Genomic DNA, 22,014 nt, shown 5'->3' with positions numbered 1-22,014 from the left:
TATATTCTACATATCCACATCTAGCGCCTTCTAAGGTACCAATTGAACGCCAACTGCATAGTCCCAGCATCGAACGGCGTAGGGACCTCTGCTAATCCAGGCCTAGCCACCGGGTGTCTCAAATACACTGCTGAGCAGATATTGTGGTTGACTTCCAGATACCTCGGAATGAACGCGAAAGCACTCATATATGCTCTCGGCTTCCAAGGAGTAGCATATGGCTTTGATTCATCAACAAAGTCCTGGCGATGCTGACCCATAATACTGCGAAATTGCTGCTTGGTGAGCTGTCCAGGCTCTGGTTTCGCTGACTCTTGGGTTGGCTCTTTGGTAGGCGTTGAATTGGGTTTGGTGGTGGTGGTGGATGAGGGTATTTGTTTGTTCTTGATGAGGGATAGTCGGCTGACGAGCTCAGTGAGATCGGTTTGTAGCTCTTCAACGGGTTTGCGGTTGATCTGGGACATGTTGGTCTTCACATCCTTGGTGAACTTTCGGAGCTCTTGCTTGCGTTTTGCCGTCAGAGGAACGGTTTTGTTTTCCCCCATCACCTTCACATGCTTTAACAGGGCTTGCAGATCCGTTTTTCGTTGCTTCCGGGCTTCTTTCTCATCTGCCGGCACTGCAGGTTCTCGAACGGACTTGAAAGCAGGAGTTTCGCCGGCTTCCTCGGCAGCAATCTTCTCGGTGGCTGCTTTCAAAGCCTTTTCTCTAGCTGCCGCCTTCTTTTCCGCTCGTTTAATATTTGTTATGCGTCTTTGTCTCTTGATATCGCGGCCTTGCCTGATTTGCTCTAGTGTTTTGGGCTGTCCAGTTGCGTACATGACACGCTCTGGGTCGACTTGGAACATGTCTCCAGGATTCAGGAGGTATCCCGGATACGGCATCTAATCAGGAATTAGAATTAGAGTTCTGCAATCCAACTTCGTGTAGATAAATACCTTCTTTCCATTGACCTTAACCTTGCCATGGGTCACAAATTGTCTCGCCTGCCTTGCACTACTAGCAAATAGTGATCGGAATATAGCCACGTCGAGCCGTCTCTCGATCGGCGCATAAGTCATTTCCATATAAGGAATCTTCTTATTCGGACTGCCACGCTTAGGATTGAATTCTTTCTCTAGCCCCGAGCCCCTTCCAGCAGCATGCTCTGACCCGTCATGTTCAGCGAGGTATTTGTGGTCCATCGGTATAACAGAGTTCAACCGGGAATTGAACATCCGCTCCCATTGCCCTTCTCGAATCTGCTCGCCATGATATGCTCGCGTCATGGATTTGGCCGTCCATTTCTGCTGGAAGAAGGTCCTGAATGGCAAGCCTGGGGCCACTCGAGTAAGATTGTAAAGATTGTATTTGTTCCATGTCATGCGGAATTTCTGCACACAAGGCGCCAGATGTTAGTTTATGCCTTGTGCTGTTCAGGCCGTGAGAGGGATATGATTACTTACAATCCGTTTTAGACCATGGAATCTCCTTCTCGACATGATGGCGGTGTTGGGGACGTCTCTCAGGGTCCTCGACTCAGGGCGTTGAAGGAGGTTCCGATGCAGCTTCGACAAATTGTGTCTCCGGCGCGCTAAAATGCGGCCGCCGCCCGACCCTCGCTTCAAGCTTTTGCGCTTCTCGTTTTTGTTCTCGCTCTCAATCGACCAGGACGGAACTTTACACACCGTCACCTTCACCTTTCCAAATTTCTATTGAGAATTTCTCCAAATCTGCAGAGCTTCTGAAATACAGCTCGGTTATACCTTGGGCATTCACCGTTTTATATTCTATAACTGCACTTATAGCTGGTGAGCACTGCCCCTCCAAATCTTCTAGTCACAGCCCTTTCACCCCGCCATTTGATCGAGTCACTTTCAGAGTCAGAATCGTCCACCACACAAACTGATACATATTGCAAGTTCTTAGAAGAATATAACACCTGTCGATCGGCCTATCCTCAGCAACGAACAGAAGATCACCTTATCCCAAGTCAATTCGCAATGTCGAATCTCCCAGTTGAGACGGCGGAGCCTGAACCAGCGGCTACCTCCATTGGGAACGACCAGGTTGTGAACAAGGAGGGAGGTGATGCTTCAGCCCCTACGGAAGTTGCTGCCGCGAAGACCGAGACTGAGACTGAGAAATCCAATGGCGCACATGAAACTGAAAAGGTCGAGAAAACCGAGCAATCTGGAAAGACCGGTGAAGACACTCAGGCAAATGAACAGCGCAACAGCGATGGCTCGCCAAAGACCAAAGGCGGCGAAAGCAATGGCCGCTCAAACAACAAGCGTGAGAACAACGATCGGCCATTCCAGAAACGTGAAAACCACAGCAAATACGATCCCTCTATCCTCCCAGCTGACAGTGATCCAAAGTTGATTCGCGCCCAGGTAAACAGCATCAAGAACTTTTGTCCCTTTTGTGCTCAATCTAACATATGACTCAAAGGTTGAATTCTACTTCGGCGATGCCAATCTACCAACTGATAAGTTCATGTGGGAGCAGACCGATGGCACCGAGAACAAGCCAATCCCAGTTAAGGATATCTGCAAGTTTGGACGTATGAAGCGATTCACCTCCGAGCGGGAAGTTGTAGCTGCCCTGAAAGAGAGTGCTTTTCTTGTGGTTAGCGGTGAAGAAGGGGAGGAGACTGTCAAGCGCAAAATTCCTTACGATCCCACCTTCCCTCGAAGCAGGGTTGAATCCAGATCTGTCTACGCCAAAGGTTTTGGCGAGGAAGAACCCAGCTCTCAATTCGACATCGAGGCCCTGTTCGCTCCTTACGGTCCTACCAATGCTGTCCGTCTTCGCCGCGCCGATGACAAGCTTTTCAAAGGCTCTGTCTTCGTTGAATTCCAGGACGATGAGACTGCTGAGAAGTTCCTTGCGCTTGATCCTAAGCCCCTCTGGAAGGGCAAGGAATTGTCCTTCATGTCTAAGAGAGACTATGTAGCACAAAAGACCAAGGATATCAAGGATGGCAAGATTCAGCCTAAGGAGTCTTGGGCACCTAGACCATTCCGTGGTGGATCCAACAACGTTCGTGGCCGAGGGGGCAACCGCGGTAAGAATGATAGAGATCATGGTCGCGACCGAGGCGATCGCGATCCAAATGACTGGAAGAAGAGACGTGAAGACGACCAGGCATCCGGATTCAAGGATCGACGCAATGGCAATGGCAGAGACCGTGATAACAAGAACCGCCGTGGACGGCGTGGCGACCGTAATGACAGAGGGCCCCAGGACAGAAACCGTGAGCGTAATGGGGATGGGTACGTTGTTCACAATTTGATTTTAGGTGATATGACTAACGATAACTTAGTAACGAGACCAAGACTGAAGAGGTCGAGAGCAAGGAGGCTCCCGCCAATGCCGCCAAAACAGCAGAGTCTACCTCAAACGATAAGAAGCGTGCCCGTGAAGATGATGGTGCAGCGGAAGCCCCATCTCCAAAGAAAGTTGACGTCAAGGCAGATGTCTCTGCTGAAGTTTGATGATACCCTCACTTGTGTTTTCCACTTCTGGGATCGGTTTGTCATGGCTTCCTACACGGGCGCTCGCATCGGGTGTATTATTGGGCGTTTACTGGCATGGACGGATTGCTTGAGATGATGCTTTCCTTTGCCCATTTAGCATATTTGTGATATCTGCTCTTCCCATTTTACATGCCTCGTCTGTGCTTGGTTGACGGCAGTCCTATGCTGCTATTCCTTGCTTGGCTTTGCAAAGGCAACTTGCCTATCCTAGCACCTTGGGATGCAACGAAGATGCCACGGTTTGCTGCGCGGAGTAATATTGACTTATGGGAATCCGCAGCTTGGGAAATGTACCTAGCTAGTACTAATAGCGATAGTTATTGTATCCGATGGGATTAGTCACACCCACCGTTATGCAAAGCTAAGAGACTAGCTCAAGCTTGAGGAATATAAAAGTCGTCACAGTACGGGTTGAATTGAAAATATAGCTTTCTTGTGCATGTAAACTAGTTTGGTAGTAGGCCCAACAAATACAAACATATCATGTGTGATGTAGAATATCAGGTATAGCAAACCCTATGGTTAGGTAGTCTAAATTCAAGAGGCCTGGAGTAATGGGAGAGCGCTTTGTATTTTTATACATCCTTTCCATGTCCTATTCTACAATTGCTATCCAACAAAAATCCAAGCCTCTATGCAATCAGCTCCGCCCAGATCCCCCTGGTTGCGATGCAAGGTCAGTACATATGGGAAGGACTATGTCAATAATACAGATTCTGCAAGCCTCTTAGTCGCCATCCTGCTGTGCGGTACAGCCAAGACAAACAAACGAATCGCCCGTCGCTTCGTTCATCATACATATCCTCGTTCTTGTTGGCAGACTGGTTAATGTATAACCTCGCCCATATCAATATGCACCGGCTCCCAACCCCTCTCCCCAGCCCCTTTGCCGCTTTCCATATCGCTCGGCACTGGAACATCCTTTCCGGGGCTGTACAAATACCACGCTTTCAGCGAAGCAACACAAGCTCTCGTCTTCGCTTCCTGCAAACTTGGCCCCGAGCCCTCACCCAACTTATCCTTTCCACTGTAAATCCCCACAACAAATACAGGATGTCTGCTCAGGCGACCAGTCTCGCTCAATATCCTCGCAACAGGGTATTCAAATCCTTCTCTATTACACAATCGAGATAATTCCCGCACGGGTAATTTGAACTGGAAGAGGCCGGGCATAGCAAGGTGTCGGGAGAGGATATGTCGTTTCACAAATGTCTTCGCGGGCTCGGCCCCGGAGTGTAGGTATATAGCCCCGATGACAGCCTTCACAAAATTTGAGTAGGCCAGTTCGGCCGGCAGCGGCTCATTTTGATCCTTCAGTTTCGGGATCGCGTCACCAAATTCATCATCGTATACGACTCGGCTGCTGATGCCTCTCCGGTAGTAGCTTCTGCTGTCAGGCCGTACAGTTCCTCCCTCCCTATTTGCCCCATACTTGGTCCCGGGCTCCAGTTTCGAGAATTGCAGCAGCCCAGGATCCACCTCCTCGCCCGGTGCCGCTGCGGTCTCCACGCCCCATTCCCGCGCCACGAGTTGCAGCGTCTTTGGTCCACTGTAGGCGTATTGTGCAGCGAAGAGCACCGTCATGGGGAGCCGCGGGTACGTGCACAAGAGCCATTCAGAGACGTGGTAGCTCATTATAGAGCCGCCGAGCTGAGCAAGAGAAGCATTATTGAAATGCTTGTGAGGGTCGGCGGATGGATCGACTAAGGTTCGCGCCATCGTTTGTAAGGGAAGCTTCTTGGGTATGCCCAATCGAGCATGGAGAGCGGCGAGTTTGGCGGATTCGAGAGCTGCGGAGGGCAGTGGTGATGGGTAGGAAGGTATCGAAGGGTAGTCGGACGCTGATAGCTCGGGATGCTCTCCTTCATCTTCGAATACCAGTTCATCGTCCGGCGAAGGGTGTTTTGCTGCTGATGAGGAGGAATAGGAGCGCGCTGTATAGCTAGCTAGCTTTTGCTGCTGCTGCCGGAGACAGCATGGCTGTATCGTTCTCGTTCTCGTCCGCGGTGTCAGCAATTGCCCGCTCCATCTCTCTATCCGTAGTCTCTTCATGGATATGAGCACCTCCTCTTCGTATCAACGCGTAGGCAACAGAAGGAAGAACAATTGCGAGGGATTGGAGTTGGCGTAACGAAAATCAATGAATGAATGGACCCTATTCCCCTGTCCAAAATTTCTCGAGGTTCTCGCGTGAGCAACAACGGGCACATTGGTTATGATGACTAAGCTTGTACGCTAGCTTCCGACCTCATTCGTTCAACTCGACGTCTTCTGTGAAACGGCCCTACGAACATTTTCCACGCATCTGAGCAATTGATCAAGATGGTACGTGTCTAACCCCTTAATCTGACTTTGCATTGTGTACTAACAACTTCTAGGGCGGCGGCGGCAAAATCCCGTAAGTCAATGGCCCACAAACAGTGGCTCCAACTGCTCCGAATCCGAATCAACTCCTGACCTTCATACCATCAGATACCCCAAACACGTCTGGTCGCCTTCGGGTGGCTGGTACTCTCAACCTGCGAACTGGAAAGCCAATACGGCAGTCATTGGCGTGGTTATTGTTGGCATCACGGCTATGGCGTGGAAGCTGAGCGCAGAGAGGGAATTCCGGCATAAGTTTCCTGAACAGGGCCGCTTTTACCCCAGTCGATAGTATGTTGTACACAGCTGGAGTGAAGTGGGAGTGTGCTAATTGGTGATGTTATAGCTGGAGCAAGCAGATTATTGAGCATGAGAAGGCTGAGAAGGCCTCGAAGGTCTCGAAGGACAGTTCATGATTCTCTGGACGAAGGGCTCGGAATTGTACATATCTAGGGCGTTGTGAATGGACCTGGGCTAGAATGTCTCGCTTTTACAATATGACCTCTATTGCCTTTTGCGTATTGACTGTTTTTCCTGCAATGAATGGCTGGCTTCAACTCTGCCATGGTGTTATGCCTGTCGTGCACTTACATGCTGGTCACAAATCACCAAGGGCAATTCTCCTTCAGTCGCCAACAGTCAATCTCGATTTATACGTCGGTATCAATTCTATAATCATCATTCACAAGTGTGCTTTGCCAAAATCCAGGACTCTATAACTTGAATAAGAATGCCTTAGTAGCGCTGAGACATTTAATCCTCCATCACCCCTTCCGTTTTACTATTCTAGCTCCTTCCTTGTTTGCTTCTCTATTTCATTCTCGGTTACGATTTCCAGCTCCTCGAAGAAGAGAATATATTGCCTTACTTATTTTACTAAACTAATCGCGATTGCTAGTATCGACTCGACCTATAGACCGGCCTATATCACGTCATCATAATACGTTTTATCGACACAGTATTCAAGCATATCAAAGGTCGCGAGCTTAAAGCACTAATACCCTTTGATATAACCTGGCTACTTGACTGTGCTAGCAACCTCGCCGGGCACCAATAGGGATACTACCTTGAACTCATGTCGATAGTTCGCGATTTCCTCGTAAGCTATCAGCCTATCACACCTACCTTATTAGTGTTTCTTGAAATTCGACCTAAAACATGTGTACTAGGTCATATTAGTTCACCTAGATAATTGGCAGTACTTCGCTTTTACCATCTCAGGGGTAGGTCAGGTACAACCGACTATAATATCTCAAGTCTGGAAGAGAGCTTAATTCAGCATGACAGAGCTTATGTACATTGTTCTAAGTGAGATTACACCTCAATCAGAAATGCCTAGGTTGATAAGTCTATATATGACGTCACCTGTTCCCGTTTCCTTTCTCTTCCCTCTTCACGACGGTTGCATGGTCTTTGAGATGGCATGGGTGGTTCTGGGGTCCTGGGTTATCACTGCACAGGAGGGTGTCCCAGGTGTTTGTTCACCGCCTTAAATTTTAGTAACAAACTCATGACATTCTTACCTTTCAAGGAATCTGTTTTAGGTACTGTTGTCAATATATTAACTGCTGTCAATATTTCTGTCGATTTTCCAGACTGTTGTCATTATCTTCACTACTGTTAGTGATAGCGGACTCCTCATGACAAGCCTATAGGAAAGAAGACCGCCGACAGCGGTTGAATAGGCAATGTTGGGTTGGTAAAGGGTGGTCAACCGCCGGCGTGGCGGCGCACAATCTTAAAGATCTCCTTCAAAAAGTTTGATAGGCTCTGGAAGAGCAAGTAGCAACGGTCGTATGATAAGTCCCACATACTTGGTTATATCTAGATGTACCTGCTCCTTTTTTTATACGATAAATCCTAGATGGTTCTTTCTGTAATCATCATGGTTAAAAAGCTAAAAATTTCCGAGACATTGAGGGAAATATTAGAACTGATATGTAATGCATGGAATTGTGTGTCTTAATTACAGTATGTAACATTATCCACGCAAACATTGCATTTGTGTTCCTGGAAAATATACCATGATGTGAATTGAACAATCTTGAATAATAGCCCCAAGCACAACCACTCGAGGTCGGACTCTAGAAAATTATACCAATACATATCCTACACACCATCTAAGCCTACAGTCTAACACTCTCCTATAACCCTTCAACCAGAATGCTCCACAATCTCACTAACAACCTTCCCATCCTCGCCAATATAAGTTCGAATCTGCTCCGGTAGCGGAACCTCCTTATAATCTTCGTCCTCGCCCTCAATGATGTTTAAATTGATGCCTGAGCATTTGCTGGAGAACACTTCGGTGTTCATGCTCTCTTTGCCGAGATACACCTGTGCACCATCCACTTGATCCATGAGAATCGTAGGAAGGGTGCCCAAGACTTGAAGAGCGAAGTTGGAGGCTTTGATTACGTCGACGGATGACACGAGAGACTCTATAATGAGAGATAGTCGCTGGGAGTTGTCGATTGTGATAGCGTTTGCCTTGCCTTTCACTATGATTGTGGTTTTGTTGCAGCGGCTGATAATGATGGAATGTTGTATCGAGGCATCGATCTCCACAGGCTCGGGCTCATTGTCGTAGTTTTCCTATTTTGATTAGTAGGGAGCATAGATATTGGAAGTTTAAATTCTTACAATTATCCATTTGTTGCCATCAAGCTTCTTCACAGGAGGCTTCTTTGTCCGCATGCTTTCTGGCTTGGGCTTCTTACCAGGGGGCGCTGGGCTCTTGGCTCGAGATATCGACGATACGCTGGATTGGCTGTCGCTGCGAGTAGGCACTGTTGCTCCAGCCCGAAGTGAAGGATTCTTGTGTGTCATCTGATCGGCATTGACCTTTCGGAGACCCTTGGTGACCGCCTCTCCTTGGTTCAGTTCATTGAAGACTGCACCAATTCCGCTGGAGTTCGCTGCAGGAGCGGGTTTTGGCACATCATCAAATCTTGCAGGTGGTGGTGGCGGCCCTGGTGGAGGAGGTGGCGGTGGAGCCCCAGCGCCGGGAGGTGGAAGCTTCGAGGTTGGCCCATTTGACTGTGATTGCTGAATAGTCTTTAATGCCTCCTCAGCTGACACTCCTTTAGGATTCCATGGGTTGCCCTGAGGATAGGTGGCTTTGATGTATTCCGCCAAATCTTTAAACACTTGATAATATGATTGTACCCATGCGATTTGCTTGGCGTCCCTGTTACCATATCAGTATTGGTTCAAGATCCCGAAGTAACGTCTCCTCACTTGTCCTTATGTTCAATAATAACCCGATTCCCCCAGTATTGTGCCGACCCCAAAGACTCCTCCACATGCTTGTGCGGCTTGGTATCGATCGCAATCCAAGAAAGCACCGAAATACTCTCCGAAACTGCACTCAAATGGTTGAAGAAGGGCGAAGCACGGTTGGCATCTCGTATCTCGCCGATAGCTACACTTATTTCAAAGAAAGGCTTGAGGAGCTTCTCGAATATGGGGGTGCTGTAATCGGGTTTCTTCGCTTTTGTGGTTAGGAGGATGAAGTCCCGTTGTAAAGTAAAGGCACGAAGGACGCTGGCAGCCTAGGTCGCTGGTTAGCCCTGCTCTGTATCTCTACAGGCTCCAGGCTCCACCTTCCGCCATATCATACCTGCTTTGCAACGGGGCCCCCCAGCTCATTACTTTGGGCCACATATTTCTTGACTGCGCCGTTTATGAATAAGTCGAAGTCTTCCACGGATTCGGGTAATGGTTCAAACACCGGCTTGGGGGTCGGTGGGACTTCATTGACCACGGGAAGGGGAGGAAGCGGGCCCGTAGGGGCAGCTGTGGGAGCGGCGCCGTTCAATTTGGGAGGTTCGACAGTGGACGAAGCTATATCCTCAAGTCGGGAGGTGGCCGCTTCCAGTCTATGGATGATGCTTGTTAGCTCGGCGGTCGAGACGGTAGGCAAGACTTTGACAGAGCCAGCCATGATCGATAGAGTTGCTGATCAACAGCTTGGAAGGTGGGGTTCAGAAGGGAACGAAGTTCTGCAAGGAGAATGAAGGTGTGTCCAAATACCGTTTGATGAGAGTGGTGAGGTTATGCATGTTGTTAGTCGCCATTTTGACTTTCGGGGGCGGCAGGGCCGTTAGGAGGCGAGGCAGGCAGTAGAATGGATCAAGGAACGATCAACGAGCGATATGCGATACGCGGGAGACCGAGACCAGCTAAGCTCAAACCGAAACCTAAAAGTCGAAGGGGTTCGGGGTCGAATATGAGACCGGTTGCGAACGAGAGGAAGGGTGCGGCGACAGTTGAGGTGCAGAGTGAAGCATTTGGAGTGAGGCAGGTCGGTAGGCAGTCGCAAATAATACCGTAGCTTATACGCAGCACTCGTGCCTTAATCGAGTATAAACAGAGGTACGGTATAATAAAGTGTTATGTTATGTTATGCTATGTTACTGTGGATCGCAGCGAGGCCTGAAGGCGGAAATTGCGCCGAAGCTGTGGTGCGGGCCTCAGGTACCAGGTACCGACAAGGCTGTACGTGTCTAGTACTCGTAGGTATGTTATGTTTATTATATATTGTTTATGTTACATGTACTTCGTACCTATATTCCACTGGATTTTTGAATAAATTGAATCCACTGGAAACTTAGTAAAGCAAGGTGCATCAGTACAGGAGTATGTACTGTATCGAGTGGGGATCTCGGCTACAAATACTTGAGTTCTTTGTCGTGTTGTTTGGCCTTGTTGGACGGGCGTCTGGCACGCCTGATACCTGGACCGACACTAAGGTGCTGTGACGATCTCTCGATGTACACCTGGCACAAGGCTGGTGACAACAAAAACAACCCGGCATCATGAATCTCGAGGAGGAGGAAAAGGTAGCGTCTTCGACTCAGGAGATTGATTTCTGCACTCTGGGCATGTTCATTATTGGTAAGGGAGAGAGGATGCTGCTCAACAGAGAGTTGCTTTTTTCCTACTTTTTCTCGCTGTTTTCGCAGTACGATAAGCCTTGTGAGGTTGCGGTACATTAAAGTTATGCGTAACCTGATATGATCCGTTCCAGCTCGTTATTTATTTCAATTCAAGTCAAAAGCATAGTTCGCGCTTCAAACCCACTCTTGTGCTGTTAGGATTGTTATTCGTGGGTGGGGGGTTACACAGTCTCGTCCGCATGGAATTTCATATACGAGTCTCACATGCTTCTTTATTTTCATCATCCCAGTTAAGCAAACACAAAATATTTCAATCCAACCTTGCATTTGCCTCCATAGTCAAGTCAGTATATGGCAGAGCTTCAACTTTTCGTTGCCTAACTTCCCTTTGTCCGATTGCTTGCCAATGTTTGCATCGCCATGCCATCGAACATCACACCAACCTAACAACCATCAGATGAAATACACTTCCTCCCCCCTTTATCACCTGTCTACGATATCCTCGGCGGTGCAGGCGCATACGCTGCCCTCGGCGCCCGCCTCTTCTCGCCACCACCCCTCTCCCGTACCATATCTTGGATAGTCGACGAAGGGTCAGACTTCCCTTCATCAATCCGCTACCAAATTTCCGCCTGGGACACCACTTGCCTAATCCGCTCCGATCCCTCTCGTCTTACGACAAGAGGCTGGAATGGCTACGACTCGAATCAAAACCGGGCGTTCAAATACACGACGCCTAAACTCCGTCTCGACGAAACCTCTCTAGACTCCACACTTTTGTTTTCTAAATCATTCCACTTAATCTGCTCTCCGAGACGATGTACCGAGCTCGTAACTTCGATTCTGAGGAGGAGGAAAAGGGAGAATCCGGGTGCGCCGAAACCATTGTTTATATGGGAGCCTGTTCCTGATCTCTGTACGCCATCCGAGCTACTAAACACTACGAATACATTACCCTATGGTACGCTCAACCCCCCTCCTCGCCCTTCTCGTATTCACAGCTCACAAAAATACCCCAAACAGTAGACATATGTTCCCCCAACCACCATGAACTCGCCTCCCTCCTTGGTGATCCGGACCTAGGTCTTGACCCGCTGACCGGCGAGGTCAGTAAATCGTCTGTCGAACGCGCCTGCGAGCAGCTCCTAAGCAGCATGCCCCTCCAGTCCTACTCGCTCGTGATCCGATGCGGGGCCAAAGGGTGCTATGTAGCTAAGACCGGCGGCAGGGTCAGGAGACCCTCGGTCGTGAAGCGGAAGAGGCCGAATCATGCGAGGGGTGGACTGACACCCGAAGTTGATATGATGGCGTTGCTTGAGGGGTTGATGAATGAAGAGAGAGAGATTGTGCAGATTGATCCCGGGGTTGAGTGTTGGATTCCAGCGTATTTCCAGGGAGAGTCCGAATCTCAATCGAAACCTGACAGTCATACTGAACCTCTGCCTCAACCTCCACCGGACGAGAAGGAGAAGCTGGTTACGGAATTAGTTGATTCTAAACCAGATACTCCAAAGCATCAAGTCGTCGACCCTACAGGCGGCGGAAACGCCTTCCTCGGCGGTTTGGCAGTCGCCCTCGCTCGGGGGAAAGAAGTTGTTGAAGCGGCGGCTTGGGGTAGCGTAGCGGCGAGCCTCGCCATTGAACAGGTCGGTATGCCGGTTCTCGGGAGTGACGAGTCGGGTAGGGAAACATGGAATGGAGTCGTTGTTGAGGAGAGATTGGAGGAGTTTATGAAGAGGTGTCAAGCGGAGAGAGGGGTGGGAGGTTAGGGGATGGGCAAGGAATGTGGATATTAAAAGTCGGAGTGTGGTGGTGGGATTGGGATAAGGGCAATAGGATGAAATGATGGAATGGGGAAATTGGGGAAATTGGGGCAAGAGAAAGGAAAACAAGAAGAAAGTGATAGAAAGCGGTTTTCTTTTGTTTTGTTTCAGCGACGGTGCGCTTGAAAAGAAAAGAAAGAATAACGACTTAATGGGACTTATCAGGACTTATCATACCACGTAGACAAGCAGTAATAGACCTTCATTTCTAGTACCGAGACACATAATCATGAATGCATACCCAAGTAATTTCTCATTTCATTACCACATAAACGGATAGTCTACATCCCAACCTCATTGCCATCTCATCAAAAGCCAATGCCTAAACGCCATAGGGATATGTGTTTCCCCCAATTCCCCAATTCCCAACCATGATTCGTCCACTTGCAAGGTTTATATCTTATAAACAAGCTCGCCATCCGTGTACCTAAGTAGCAAAACGTTAGTCATAATTCTAGACTCGAAGGATGAATTATCCCTCGCCGTGACACAAAATGAAGAAAAGGAAGAACTTACATAACATTATTCGCCTCGTCCATCTTCTTCAAGGCCGCAACCGCCTCCGCTCTTTCGAAGGGCCCCCCAGCAGAGCCACCAATCCTCCCGTTCACTGCCCTGATAATATCATTCACCTCAGCAGAATCATCCTCGAACAGCGGGGTATTAAGCAATTGACCGAGGGTGGTGCGGAATACCTGGAAGCGCGCAGGCGTAATTCCACCATTGGCCTCAATACTTAAAGCTGCGGTACCAGTTGCCAGATCGGCATCTTGGGATTGGGACTGGGAAGGGAGTTGAGATGCGGGTAGGGAGGAGGCGAAAGATGTTTGGGATTGGGTGGGGATATTGCTACCGTTTGTACGGCGAGAGCGTTGAGTCGTTGTGCGTGGGGATGCGGCGTAGAGGTCTGCTCCATCTGAATCCTCATCTTCGTTTGCTCGTGCATTATTGGTACCGTTTCTGCGGGGAACAGCTATGCCCCGGGTGCGTGCAGTTCCAGGAGTTCGCGTTCGAGATGAGGACCCGCGTGTGGCTGGGGGTGGTGAGTCCGAATCCGAGTCTGAGTCTTCACTCGAGGATTCGATTTCTAGAGGACGCGTCTTGCGGCGTTTGCTCCTTGTCTCATCCTCAAGTACTTCTTTGAATAGAGCGAAGCGCAGGATTGTCTCTGCGGCCAAGGCATCACGTTCTTCGACTCGGTTTGAGAGGCGGGATTTAGCGTGTGCGGTTGCGAGACGGATGATAGTTTCGAGAGTACGGACTGTCATGGCGTTGGTCTTGCGCTGGTTTCCTTGCATGTCGTCGTTTCTAAGGCCAACGTAAATTTCACTGATCCTGTCCGAGGCTTCTTGCGTCAAGACGGGCTTGATTCGAGACTTGGCGTATTGGATGTATTTCTTCATGAAGGGAATACTGAGAACTTCGACTTTCTTGTTGGCGCCCCGGCCACTCATCACTGTCACGCCTGCGTGAAGCATCTGATTATATTTCTCGTAAACATCTGTGGGCCGATTGGCATCAGCCTCTTGGTCTACGCCAACGCCGAGGGTTTGTTGAGACTGCTCTCGAACTGGAGCCCCCTCTTCTGTGCCTGGTTGTCGGTACCGGTGCATTCGAAGAACATGTTCTGATATTTGCCGATCTCGTGCATCCTCAATATCATCTGTGACAATGAATAGCAAATCGAAACGAGACAGGAGGGAGTCTGGAAGAGCGATATTCTTATGTGGATCTTTGTGGGTGTCGTATTGCCCGAAGATGGGATTTGCAGCGGCAACAACACTGCAACGTGCGTTCAGGGAGGTATGAATGCCAGCTTTTGCTATCGTCACTGTTTGTTGTTCCATGACTTCGTGAATGGCAACTCGATCTATGTCGGACATCTTATCAAATTCGTCGATGCAGACAACACCACGATCAGCTAGAACCATAGCACCGGCCTCGAGTCTTCGTTCGCCCGTCTCCTTATCCGTTGTAACAGCAGCCGTGAGACCAACTCCCGATGAGCCTCTACCCGTCGTAGCAATAGCTAGAGGCGCAGTATTAAGGACAAATCGTAGAATTTGAGACTTGGCAGTGGAAGGATCGCCGACCATCAAAACGTTTATATCACCCCTCAAATGTGTGCCATTTTCCAGATTCTTCTCCATCCCACCAAGTAGCATAAGAAGGATAGCCTTTTTGATGAACTCGTGGCCGTAAATACTGGGAGCAAGCGATTGCGAAAGAAGGTCGAAGAGGTTCTTCTTTTTCGCAACCTTGTTAATATTGCGAATATCTGTATCGGTAATGATAGCTGAAGCAATTCCGCCTCCTGATTTCGAGGATAACATGACAACATTATTAGCGAGGATCACGGTCTTGAAAATCGCAGTGCTATGGCTCGCATTCCTGTTTCCGAGAGATCGATAAATGCCGACAAGTTGGACCCTGTCGCCGGGTTTGCACTTGTCGACCAGATCATCGTCTAAAATAACATCGACGCCTCTTGGCAATTGTCCTGCAGGGGCTCGTTCAGGCATTTCTTGTATCGAAATAGTCTGGTGATCCCTATATGTACAGTATCCATATTCTGTGATGAGCGGATTGCCTTCATCATCCTCTTGTGGGTAAACGCTCGAGGTGCTAGCCCCACTGGCGGTCATTGTTTGATCTTTATACTCCCGGAAGTGGAAAATCTTCTTCTTTTCGTTGTAGTGTACACTCTTGACGACTTTGGGACGTACAAGGGAGCATCTCGTCACAATTCCTTCCAAGGAGACCATATGGTTGAGGTGGATGGAGGAAAGGGTTCGCGGATTACACGCGTATTGACCGAAGCTGCCGGAGAACGCGCAATAGTACATCACATCGTCTGATGTCTGCTTCGGCGTGCTATTTGGGAGTGCTTTGACGACTTCGTGGAGGGCCTTGTCAAAGGCTTGAGCAAAGTCAAAAGGTTGTTGGAGCAGGCCTTCCGCGAGTTCGACATTGTGGGCTCGAATTTCGTCTATGCTTACTACCAATCTCCGCTCGAACTTCTGCAGCATCAATATGATATCGGCTCTGTAGCTTCGGGCGGCGGCTAGATCAACTGCAGGCGGTCAGTGTTAGCAGAGAGCGACAGCAGTCAACACCAGAGGGTAGCGGACATACTTGGATCGAGGAAATCTTGTGCTGCGCGAACGCGATCCCGGGCCGCTACGTCCCTGAGCTGTGGGTTGTCCATGATGAATGAGGGATATCGACCAAATACCGTTGTGGTTATGGCGATGTTGAACGTTCGGAATGTCTTGTCCCTCTTCTCAGAATGTCGAGGAGTCGAGTTTCTCAGGAGATGGCGCGAAATTGATAATTGATACGCGTCGCGTTCCCTTTTACGCGTAAAGTGGATGCAGTAGCGCGACCAGCCACATGGAAATCGCTTAAGGCGTGCAACCCTTGAGCTAAATGAACATCATCAGACAACAACAACCTCAAGCCACACCATGAATACATTTTGTGTTGTTATAATATACAACTTTGGGTGGCGAGTAGTCACCGTCGGACTGCCTCTGTGCTGAGAAGCATGGCTAAATAGGTCGGCTTGGCCTTGGCTCCAGAGCTTTTGGTACGGAGAGTCAAGCCGCAGCTAAGTAGGCGCGCTGTATATAGCGATACAATCCAGTCAGTTTAACAGTTAAAAGAGATATTTGTCTGTCCCATGATAGCAAGACGGTAATGCGGTAGACACTACACGACAGAAATAATGTACTATCCCAAAGCTAGTCTTTGTCGGAGTGGTACCCGGTACCCAAACCAAGTGGCTCCCTCGAGGTTAAAGGCATCATATCAACATTTTGGGCGTGCCTTTTCAGAGCTAGGCAAGTCGTTGTGGGGAAGTTTAAACACGACTTGATTGCTTAGAAGGGCCAAGTAGTCTACCGGGAATCACCAAGACAGCTTTGATATTGGAGAAGGTTTAATTCCCAAGTAACTTGATACATTATCATACTCTCGCCCTCTCGGTAACCCCCAACACCCCACAGCAGCATAGGCGAGGTATAAAAAAAATATAAGCATTTGTCGCAAAGACAGGAAAAAAAGGCAAAAATATTATTTATTATATTATTATTATTATTGTATACTTCAGAAGCAAAAGAGTTCGGCCCGGGCGATTGCCTACATCTCTTATCGATTTTTGTTGCTGTTTCGCTTTATTGTTGTTCCCTTTTTCCCCCCTGTCGTCCCTGGCGATAACGACAGTACAATTTGACCAGAACACACTTGACCAAGTGCCACGCCCTTGTACTTCGTTAATACAAAATCGCTTATTTTGATTTATATAGCACTGGCACAACCGGGAGAAGTTACAGTCATGTGACCACCCTTACTTAGGTACCTACCACTTAGGTACCTTAGGTAGGAATAGTATGTAGAGGTCTCTACAAGTTACAGCTTCTTGTTAACATATTATTTCGATAGCCAAAGATCAAAACGGGACTATATTCAAGGTAACCCTGAATTTGAATGTTGCCGCTGGCTCCTTCTGGAGCTGTGAGTGTCGTAGCAGATCATTTGTATCATCGGATACAGATGCTATCGCCGAGCCCTTTCAATCTGCTTTTAATTTTGCTACCAATGAATTGAGTGTTAATATACAGCGCATTAAAAGAAGTGGGGCGATTGCCAATTCCAAAGATACCTCCTGGTGGGAACCTAGAAATCTAATGATTTGGTCCTATGGATGTCAGTTTAGAAGTGCTTGTGACCTGCAAGCCATGATTGATTCTTCTCGTTTGGACGAACTTCAACGAAGGTCAACAGCCCAGATTGGTTACGCGACGCGACAGTTCCCAGGCCCTCATCCCTCTTCTAAAATATTATCTCCTAAAATATCAAGCCATCCACAGGATCCACCTTCGTATCGCAAGCGACAATTTCAACTTCCTCATTGAAGTAAGGAAGCCTATACGCCGCAGATTAATAGGAAAAAATCTCCAAGCGGGTCATGACACTTAAGGGAGATATTAATATATCGAGATCGCCCTTGGCGCATGTGAGTGAACTTTCTAGTTGCTGATAATTCTGCGCGGGGTTGGATTATAGAGGCGCGTCGAGCAGAGGCAAACCCCCCTTTTGGCTCGCTTAGAGAAGCGAAGAGTTGCTAGGTAAACAAAACAAAAACCCCCAAAAAAATAATCCAGCCCCCCGAGACACTCCGATTATTCCGGGCAGCCCAGAACGGAACTGCGGCTCTAAGCCGGATCAACTCGCTCAAGTAATTTTGTAACTCAGACTGCCTTGCGGCAAGGAATGAACCCCCATTACAAGCTGTTGAAGGTGTTGGGATATAACATCATTTCAGGTGGGGCTAACCCCCATCCGATCAGTCACTGGTAAGATCAACTTCTTTGTTATTTTTCGAGGCTTCTCACTTAGTCGGCCACAGGAGATTAGATCTTAGTTGTACCAGAAAAGCGCTTAATTGGATATATAAGGTCTACCTACGCGAGGCGAGGCCAGGCAGAACTCTCACTTTCGGTTTGGCACAAAGAAAGGCGGTAAGATTACCACACCGCTCATATGGTGGCAATGAGGCACGATGGGAGTGGGAGTCATGAAGGGGGGTGCGAGGTTGACAATGTAGCCCAACTATGAGGCATAGTACGGGTGGTTGGGTGTAATTTGTCAACAGAGGTAGAACAACTAGTTGGATGAAGGTATTCATATCAAGAACATTTTCCTGCTTTCCTACATATAGAGCTATTCTGATACTTTGCTTCCATGGCAGCCACATAACTCCAACCCAGCCTATCCTATCCAGTTCACCACATAACGCCCGTCATAATCAAACAGCCGATATCAAAACTGTCATAACAATTAGTACGGGTTTGACGGTACGGCAGCATCTTACTTACGAGCTTCAAAGGAGTTCTATTCAGGCCCCGCGTGAAGTTACATAAAGCACGTTGTTTATTCGGCCGCTGCTGCAGTCTCCGGAACGCCTCTTGGATATGCCTCGTCTCAACCGGCGTACGCCCCTCAGAGGGTGGATCGAACAAGCCCGTAAGCTTACGCTTCTTCCCCGCCTGTTCACCACCCGTCTTCTCCTTCCCCAAATCTTCCTGCTCCTTGATCTTGAGCGCTTCTTCTGTGAGCGTCTGAACAATTTCGAAAGTCAGGAAGCCCAGAATATCGACAATGTCATCATTGGGTTTCGAGTCTGTCACGACGCCAAAGCCTGCCCATTCCTTAAACCTCTTGCCTTTGCGGAAGGTAAATGAAGCTTGGCGATATTCTGACCATGTGACGTACTCCTCCTTGGTCATTGCTTTAGTGCGTTCATCTGCTTTCTTGAGACGTTGAAGGGTGGCATAGTTCATCTCCTCTTCATCCTCATCCTCCTCATCATCTCGTTCCGGAACCTCTTGGTTGTAGAAAGATGGGACCTCCCATGGTAGACCGACTTTGGCTTTCTTGTTCTTCTTAGCTGTGTCGACGACTGGGCCACCAGCAACCGCTGCTACCGGTTCGTCTCCGGTTCCGAGGTCTGCATCACCGCCTTTATCATCGGAATCCTTGACGTTTTTGCGCACGTCTTTCCAGGAGAGAAAGGTGCGCAGACGGGATACTTTGGCTTGGTCATGCCGGATGAGGAAAATTAGGTCGTCGGTTGAGATGGATCTGCTGCCTCGTCGGGATGCTTGTTCAGTGCATTGTCGTAACTGATAAAATTAGCGATACGACATAGAATGAGGGCCATGATCAAGAAGTCGTAAAAGTGCCAGATTCCAAGACCTGCACTGATCGTGCCAAAATGGGTGGTTACTTACCATCTCAATTACTTGTTGCCGTACGATTTCCTCGATCATACCCGTGGTTTCTGGAGAAGCTTCGGCCGTCTCCCCAGAGACGTACATCATCTGATTATTCGTTAGTGAAGGACTTATTTGACATATCTTTACACAAATAAAATAGGACTGTTCTGTGGCAGCTCCCCTGGTTGCTGATCTAGCAGCTAGATTACTCGAGGTGCTAAAATGACAATTATAGTGAGAGATTGAAGCTCCTGTAGCGCATCCATCTAGCTACGGCTACTGAGTAGCTTTACTTGGCCGTGCAGCGTCATCTTTGTCACGAACATGAAAGTAATACCTTTTGAAAAAGGCGTACTAGCTCAGATGGGGACATTTTGGCTGGAAAGGGATTTTAGATCCAGGTTGAAATAATAAGAAGTCTTTAAAAGTTTGTAGCTGTAGCCCTTGCTACATTTGTTGACATGGAACAGAGCGTTTGCTGGGATCGAACATAACCAATAAAGTTGCAAACACTGCCACATTTCGGGAGGCAACATAATAACAACTCACCTGCTGGATCTCCGTCCGATACTTTTGCGTTTTGTCAGCCATCTTGCCGATACTCCCAACGTATTGCCCCTCCGGTTCCTGTTTCCTTGGCCCTTGACGTGGCCTCGGCCACCCTGCACTGTCTTGAGTCGCAGCTCCGGGAACGTACTTGAGGTTTGCCGGAACCTCGTGGGGTGATGTCGGTCAATCGTTCGTTGACTAGGTTACTTCCTATTTCCGGCAAAGGAAGATAGTAAAAGTAGTACCTATAAAGAGTGAAACGAGAGGTGCAACGTAGAACTGTTCAAGCAAGAAGTCTGTTGATATTTCATAATTCAGTGTACGGAGTACAAAGCATGGAGTTGCGAAGTAGTCGAGGCTTAAGCTGGGGCAGCGCTAATAAAACACTCTTACGCCTTTGAGCGATTCTGCCATACAACACCGCGTTTAGGGTCTTATCGCGATGCGATAACAACACCCCGCCGAAACTTTTCCTCCAACAAGGAAATTGAACGCCTATGCCTATTTACATTCACATCGACTATCACTTTAAACGTAATCATGAAGATAGAAGAGCTCTCGGGCGATTTCGCAGATTCGGTGAACATTTCTGAAGGTCACACCGCCAGCAAAAATGACGCGCCGATCCCGGGACCAGACCTCCTCACCCAAGCAATGAACGCTTTTGCCTCGAATGCGACACCAACGACAAACGACGATGGCAGCGCGGGCCCCCAACTCCCCCCAGGATTCGCGGCAATGCGCAACAAATCTGGCACCGAAATTCTCGAGGAGCTTAACAAATCCCCCCTGTTCATGACATCTCTCGAAGAAAATGACGATGTAGAAGCCCTGAAAGCCCTAGCGTATGAAGGGACGCCCGCCGAAGTATCACAAAGCTTCAAAGAACACGGGAACGAGACATTTAAACAAAAAGGGTGGAAAGATGCGAAGGAGTTCTACACCAAAGCTATACAAGTTCTGTTGATTGAGGTGCGGAAACGGCAAAATTCCTCTAAAGAAGAGAAACAGAACGAGGATGTTGAGGAGGTGATGAAGGAGATTAACATTTTGGAAGCCTGTTTGGTTAATCGTGCAGCATGTCATCTGGAACTCAAGAATTTCCGCAGCTGTACGATGGATTGCGGTAGTGCTTTGAGGATTAATGGGAGGAATGTCAAGGCTTATTATAGGTCTGCGAGGGCGTTGTGGAGCTTAGGGAAGATTGTAGAGGCCGATGATGCATGCGCCAGGGGATTGGCTATTGACTCTGAGAACGTGGCATTGAAGGCTGTGGCAAGGGATATTATCAAGAAGAATGAAGAGGTTTCTGCGACAAGGAAGAGGGAGTTGGAGAGACAGCAGAGAAAGTGGCTTGAGGAACAGACGCTAAAGGCTGCACTGAAAGCGAGGGATGTGAAGCTCCTGGCAACGACGCAACCTCCCGAGATGGAGGACGCGAAGATCGAGCTTGTTCCTGACCCAGTGGATCCCACTTCCACATTAAGCTTCCCCACTGTCCTGCTGTACCCGTTGCATCTGCAGTCGGACTTCATCAAAGCTTTCAACGAGACGGAGACCTTGACTCATCACTTAAGTTACATTTTACCCCTTCCCTGGGACAAGGAAGGTGCTTACACACCGGCGAGCGTCGAATGCTACATAGAAACTGTGAAAGGTGGTTTGCTTAAAGTGGGAAAGAAGGCTGTGCTGTTGAAAATTCTGTCTTCTGAGAATGTGGCGGTCACTGATGAAGTTGTCAAGATTTTTGTTGTCCCGAAATCGAATGCAGACACATGGGTGCAGGACTTTAAAAAGAAAAAGGCTGCTGAAAAATCAAGCTGATAGAGGCGGTCGGATTGAAGAATAGCAATACTACTGATGAGCAAGCAGCTAGGAAAGGGGTGGACTTAAGCTCGCTAACTTCATCACTTTAGTTGATTAGAAGGGCTGTGGTGCTAGGTCCCCCAATCAGACTATTTGGCGCTCAGGTTATGGTGGTCAGAATACCTCAAATTGAGAGGGGGATGCTCAGGTAGAATCTGACCTCAAGATTGGTGGCCCATATGTTGTGGGCAAGTATCAACGTTGGAATAGC

At 48.5% G+C, this 22,014-nt stretch overlaps 9 protein-coding genes across 9 annotated transcripts; 4 read left to right on the top strand and 5 right to left on the bottom strand.

The window, feature by feature from the left end:
• Nucleotides 1-20: 20 nt before the first annotated feature.
• On the bottom strand, nt 21-1,481 carry BP5553_08142 (Alpha-L RNA-binding motif; the record flags this gene model as incomplete). Its single annotated transcript, XM_032016765.1, has 3 exons — nt 21-884; nt 939-1,373; nt 1,446-1,481. 3 exons carry the CDS (start codon nt 1,479-1,481, stop codon nt 21-23), a joined length of 1,335 nt encoding a protein of 444 aa, XP_031867056.1.
• Nucleotides 1,482-1,982: 501 nt separating this feature from the next.
• Nucleotides 1,983-3,479, top strand: BP5553_08141 (uncharacterized protein; the record flags this gene model as incomplete). Its single annotated transcript, XM_032016764.1, has 3 exons — nt 1,983-2,375; nt 2,434-3,257; nt 3,308-3,479. 3 exons carry the CDS (start codon nt 1,983-1,985, stop codon nt 3,477-3,479), a joined length of 1,389 nt encoding a protein of 462 aa, XP_031867055.1.
• Nucleotides 3,480-4,346: 867 nt separating this feature from the next.
• BP5553_08140 (RNase III) lies at nt 4,347-5,573 on the bottom strand (the record flags this gene model as incomplete). The annotated part of the gene is made up of 1 exon (XM_032016763.1): nt 4,347-5,573. The coding sequence occupies one exon, from the start codon at nt 5,571-5,573 to the stop codon at nt 4,347-4,349; it is 1,227 nt and encodes a 408-aa protein (XP_031867054.1).
• A 270-nt stretch (nt 5,574-5,843) lies between these two features.
• Nucleotides 5,844-6,301, top strand: BP5553_08139 (Uncharacterized protein; the record flags this gene model as incomplete). Its single annotated transcript, XM_032016762.1, has 4 exons — nt 5,844-5,846; nt 5,900-5,919; nt 5,994-6,176; nt 6,232-6,301. The coding sequence occupies 4 exons, from the start codon at nt 5,844-5,846 to the stop codon at nt 6,299-6,301; spliced, it is 276 nt and encodes a 91-aa protein (XP_031867053.1).
• Nucleotides 6,302-8,039: 1,738 nt separating this feature from the next.
• BP5553_08138 (Adenylyl cyclase-associated protein) lies at nt 8,040-9,831 on the bottom strand (the record flags this gene model as incomplete). The annotated part of the gene is made up of 4 exons (XM_032016761.1): nt 8,040-8,480; nt 8,529-9,075; nt 9,126-9,439; nt 9,508-9,831. 4 exons carry the CDS (start codon nt 9,829-9,831, stop codon nt 8,040-8,042), a joined length of 1,626 nt encoding a protein of 541 aa, XP_031867052.1.
• Nucleotides 9,832-10,705: 874 nt separating this feature from the next.
• On the top strand, nt 10,706-12,555 carry BP5553_08137 (Uncharacterized protein; the record flags this gene model as incomplete). The annotated part of the gene is made up of 3 exons (XM_032016760.1): nt 10,706-10,784; nt 11,244-11,747; nt 11,810-12,555. The coding sequence occupies 3 exons, from the start codon at nt 10,706-10,708 to the stop codon at nt 12,553-12,555; spliced, it is 1,329 nt and encodes a 442-aa protein (XP_031867051.1).
• Nucleotides 12,556-13,121: 566 nt separating this feature from the next.
• On the bottom strand, nt 13,122-15,817 carry BP5553_08136 (putative DNA replication licensing factor MCM3; the record flags this gene model as incomplete). The annotated part of the gene is made up of 2 exons (XM_032016759.1): nt 13,122-15,682; nt 15,745-15,817. The coding sequence occupies 2 exons, from the start codon at nt 15,815-15,817 to the stop codon at nt 13,122-13,124; spliced, it is 2,634 nt and encodes an 877-aa protein (XP_031867050.1).
• A 2,615-nt stretch (nt 15,818-18,432) lies between these two features.
• On the bottom strand, nt 18,433-19,979 carry BP5553_08135 (Uncharacterized protein; the record flags this gene model as incomplete). The annotated part of the gene is made up of 4 exons (XM_032016758.1): nt 18,433-18,438; nt 18,489-19,295; nt 19,404-19,493; nt 19,938-19,979. 4 exons carry the CDS (start codon nt 19,977-19,979, stop codon nt 18,433-18,435), a joined length of 945 nt encoding a protein of 314 aa, XP_031867049.1.
• Nucleotides 19,980-20,477: 498 nt separating this feature from the next.
• Nucleotides 20,478-21,761, top strand: BP5553_08134 (TPR-like protein; the record flags this gene model as incomplete). The annotated part of the gene is made up of 1 exon (XM_032016757.1): nt 20,478-21,761. One exon carries the CDS (start codon nt 20,478-20,480, stop codon nt 21,759-21,761), a length of 1,284 nt encoding a protein of 427 aa, XP_031867048.1.
• Between the last annotated feature and the right edge of the window lie 253 nt (nt 21,762-22,014).

This window comes from Venustampulla echinocandica (assembly GCF_003357145.1).
Source record: "Venustampulla echinocandica strain BP 5553 chromosome Unknown scaffold_7, whole genome shotgun sequence".
In the NCBI taxonomy this organism is placed as follows: domain Eukaryota; kingdom Fungi; phylum Ascomycota; class Leotiomycetes; order Helotiales; family Pleuroascaceae; genus Venustampulla; species Venustampulla echinocandica.
This window is presented reverse-complemented; position numbering and strand designations above follow the sequence as displayed.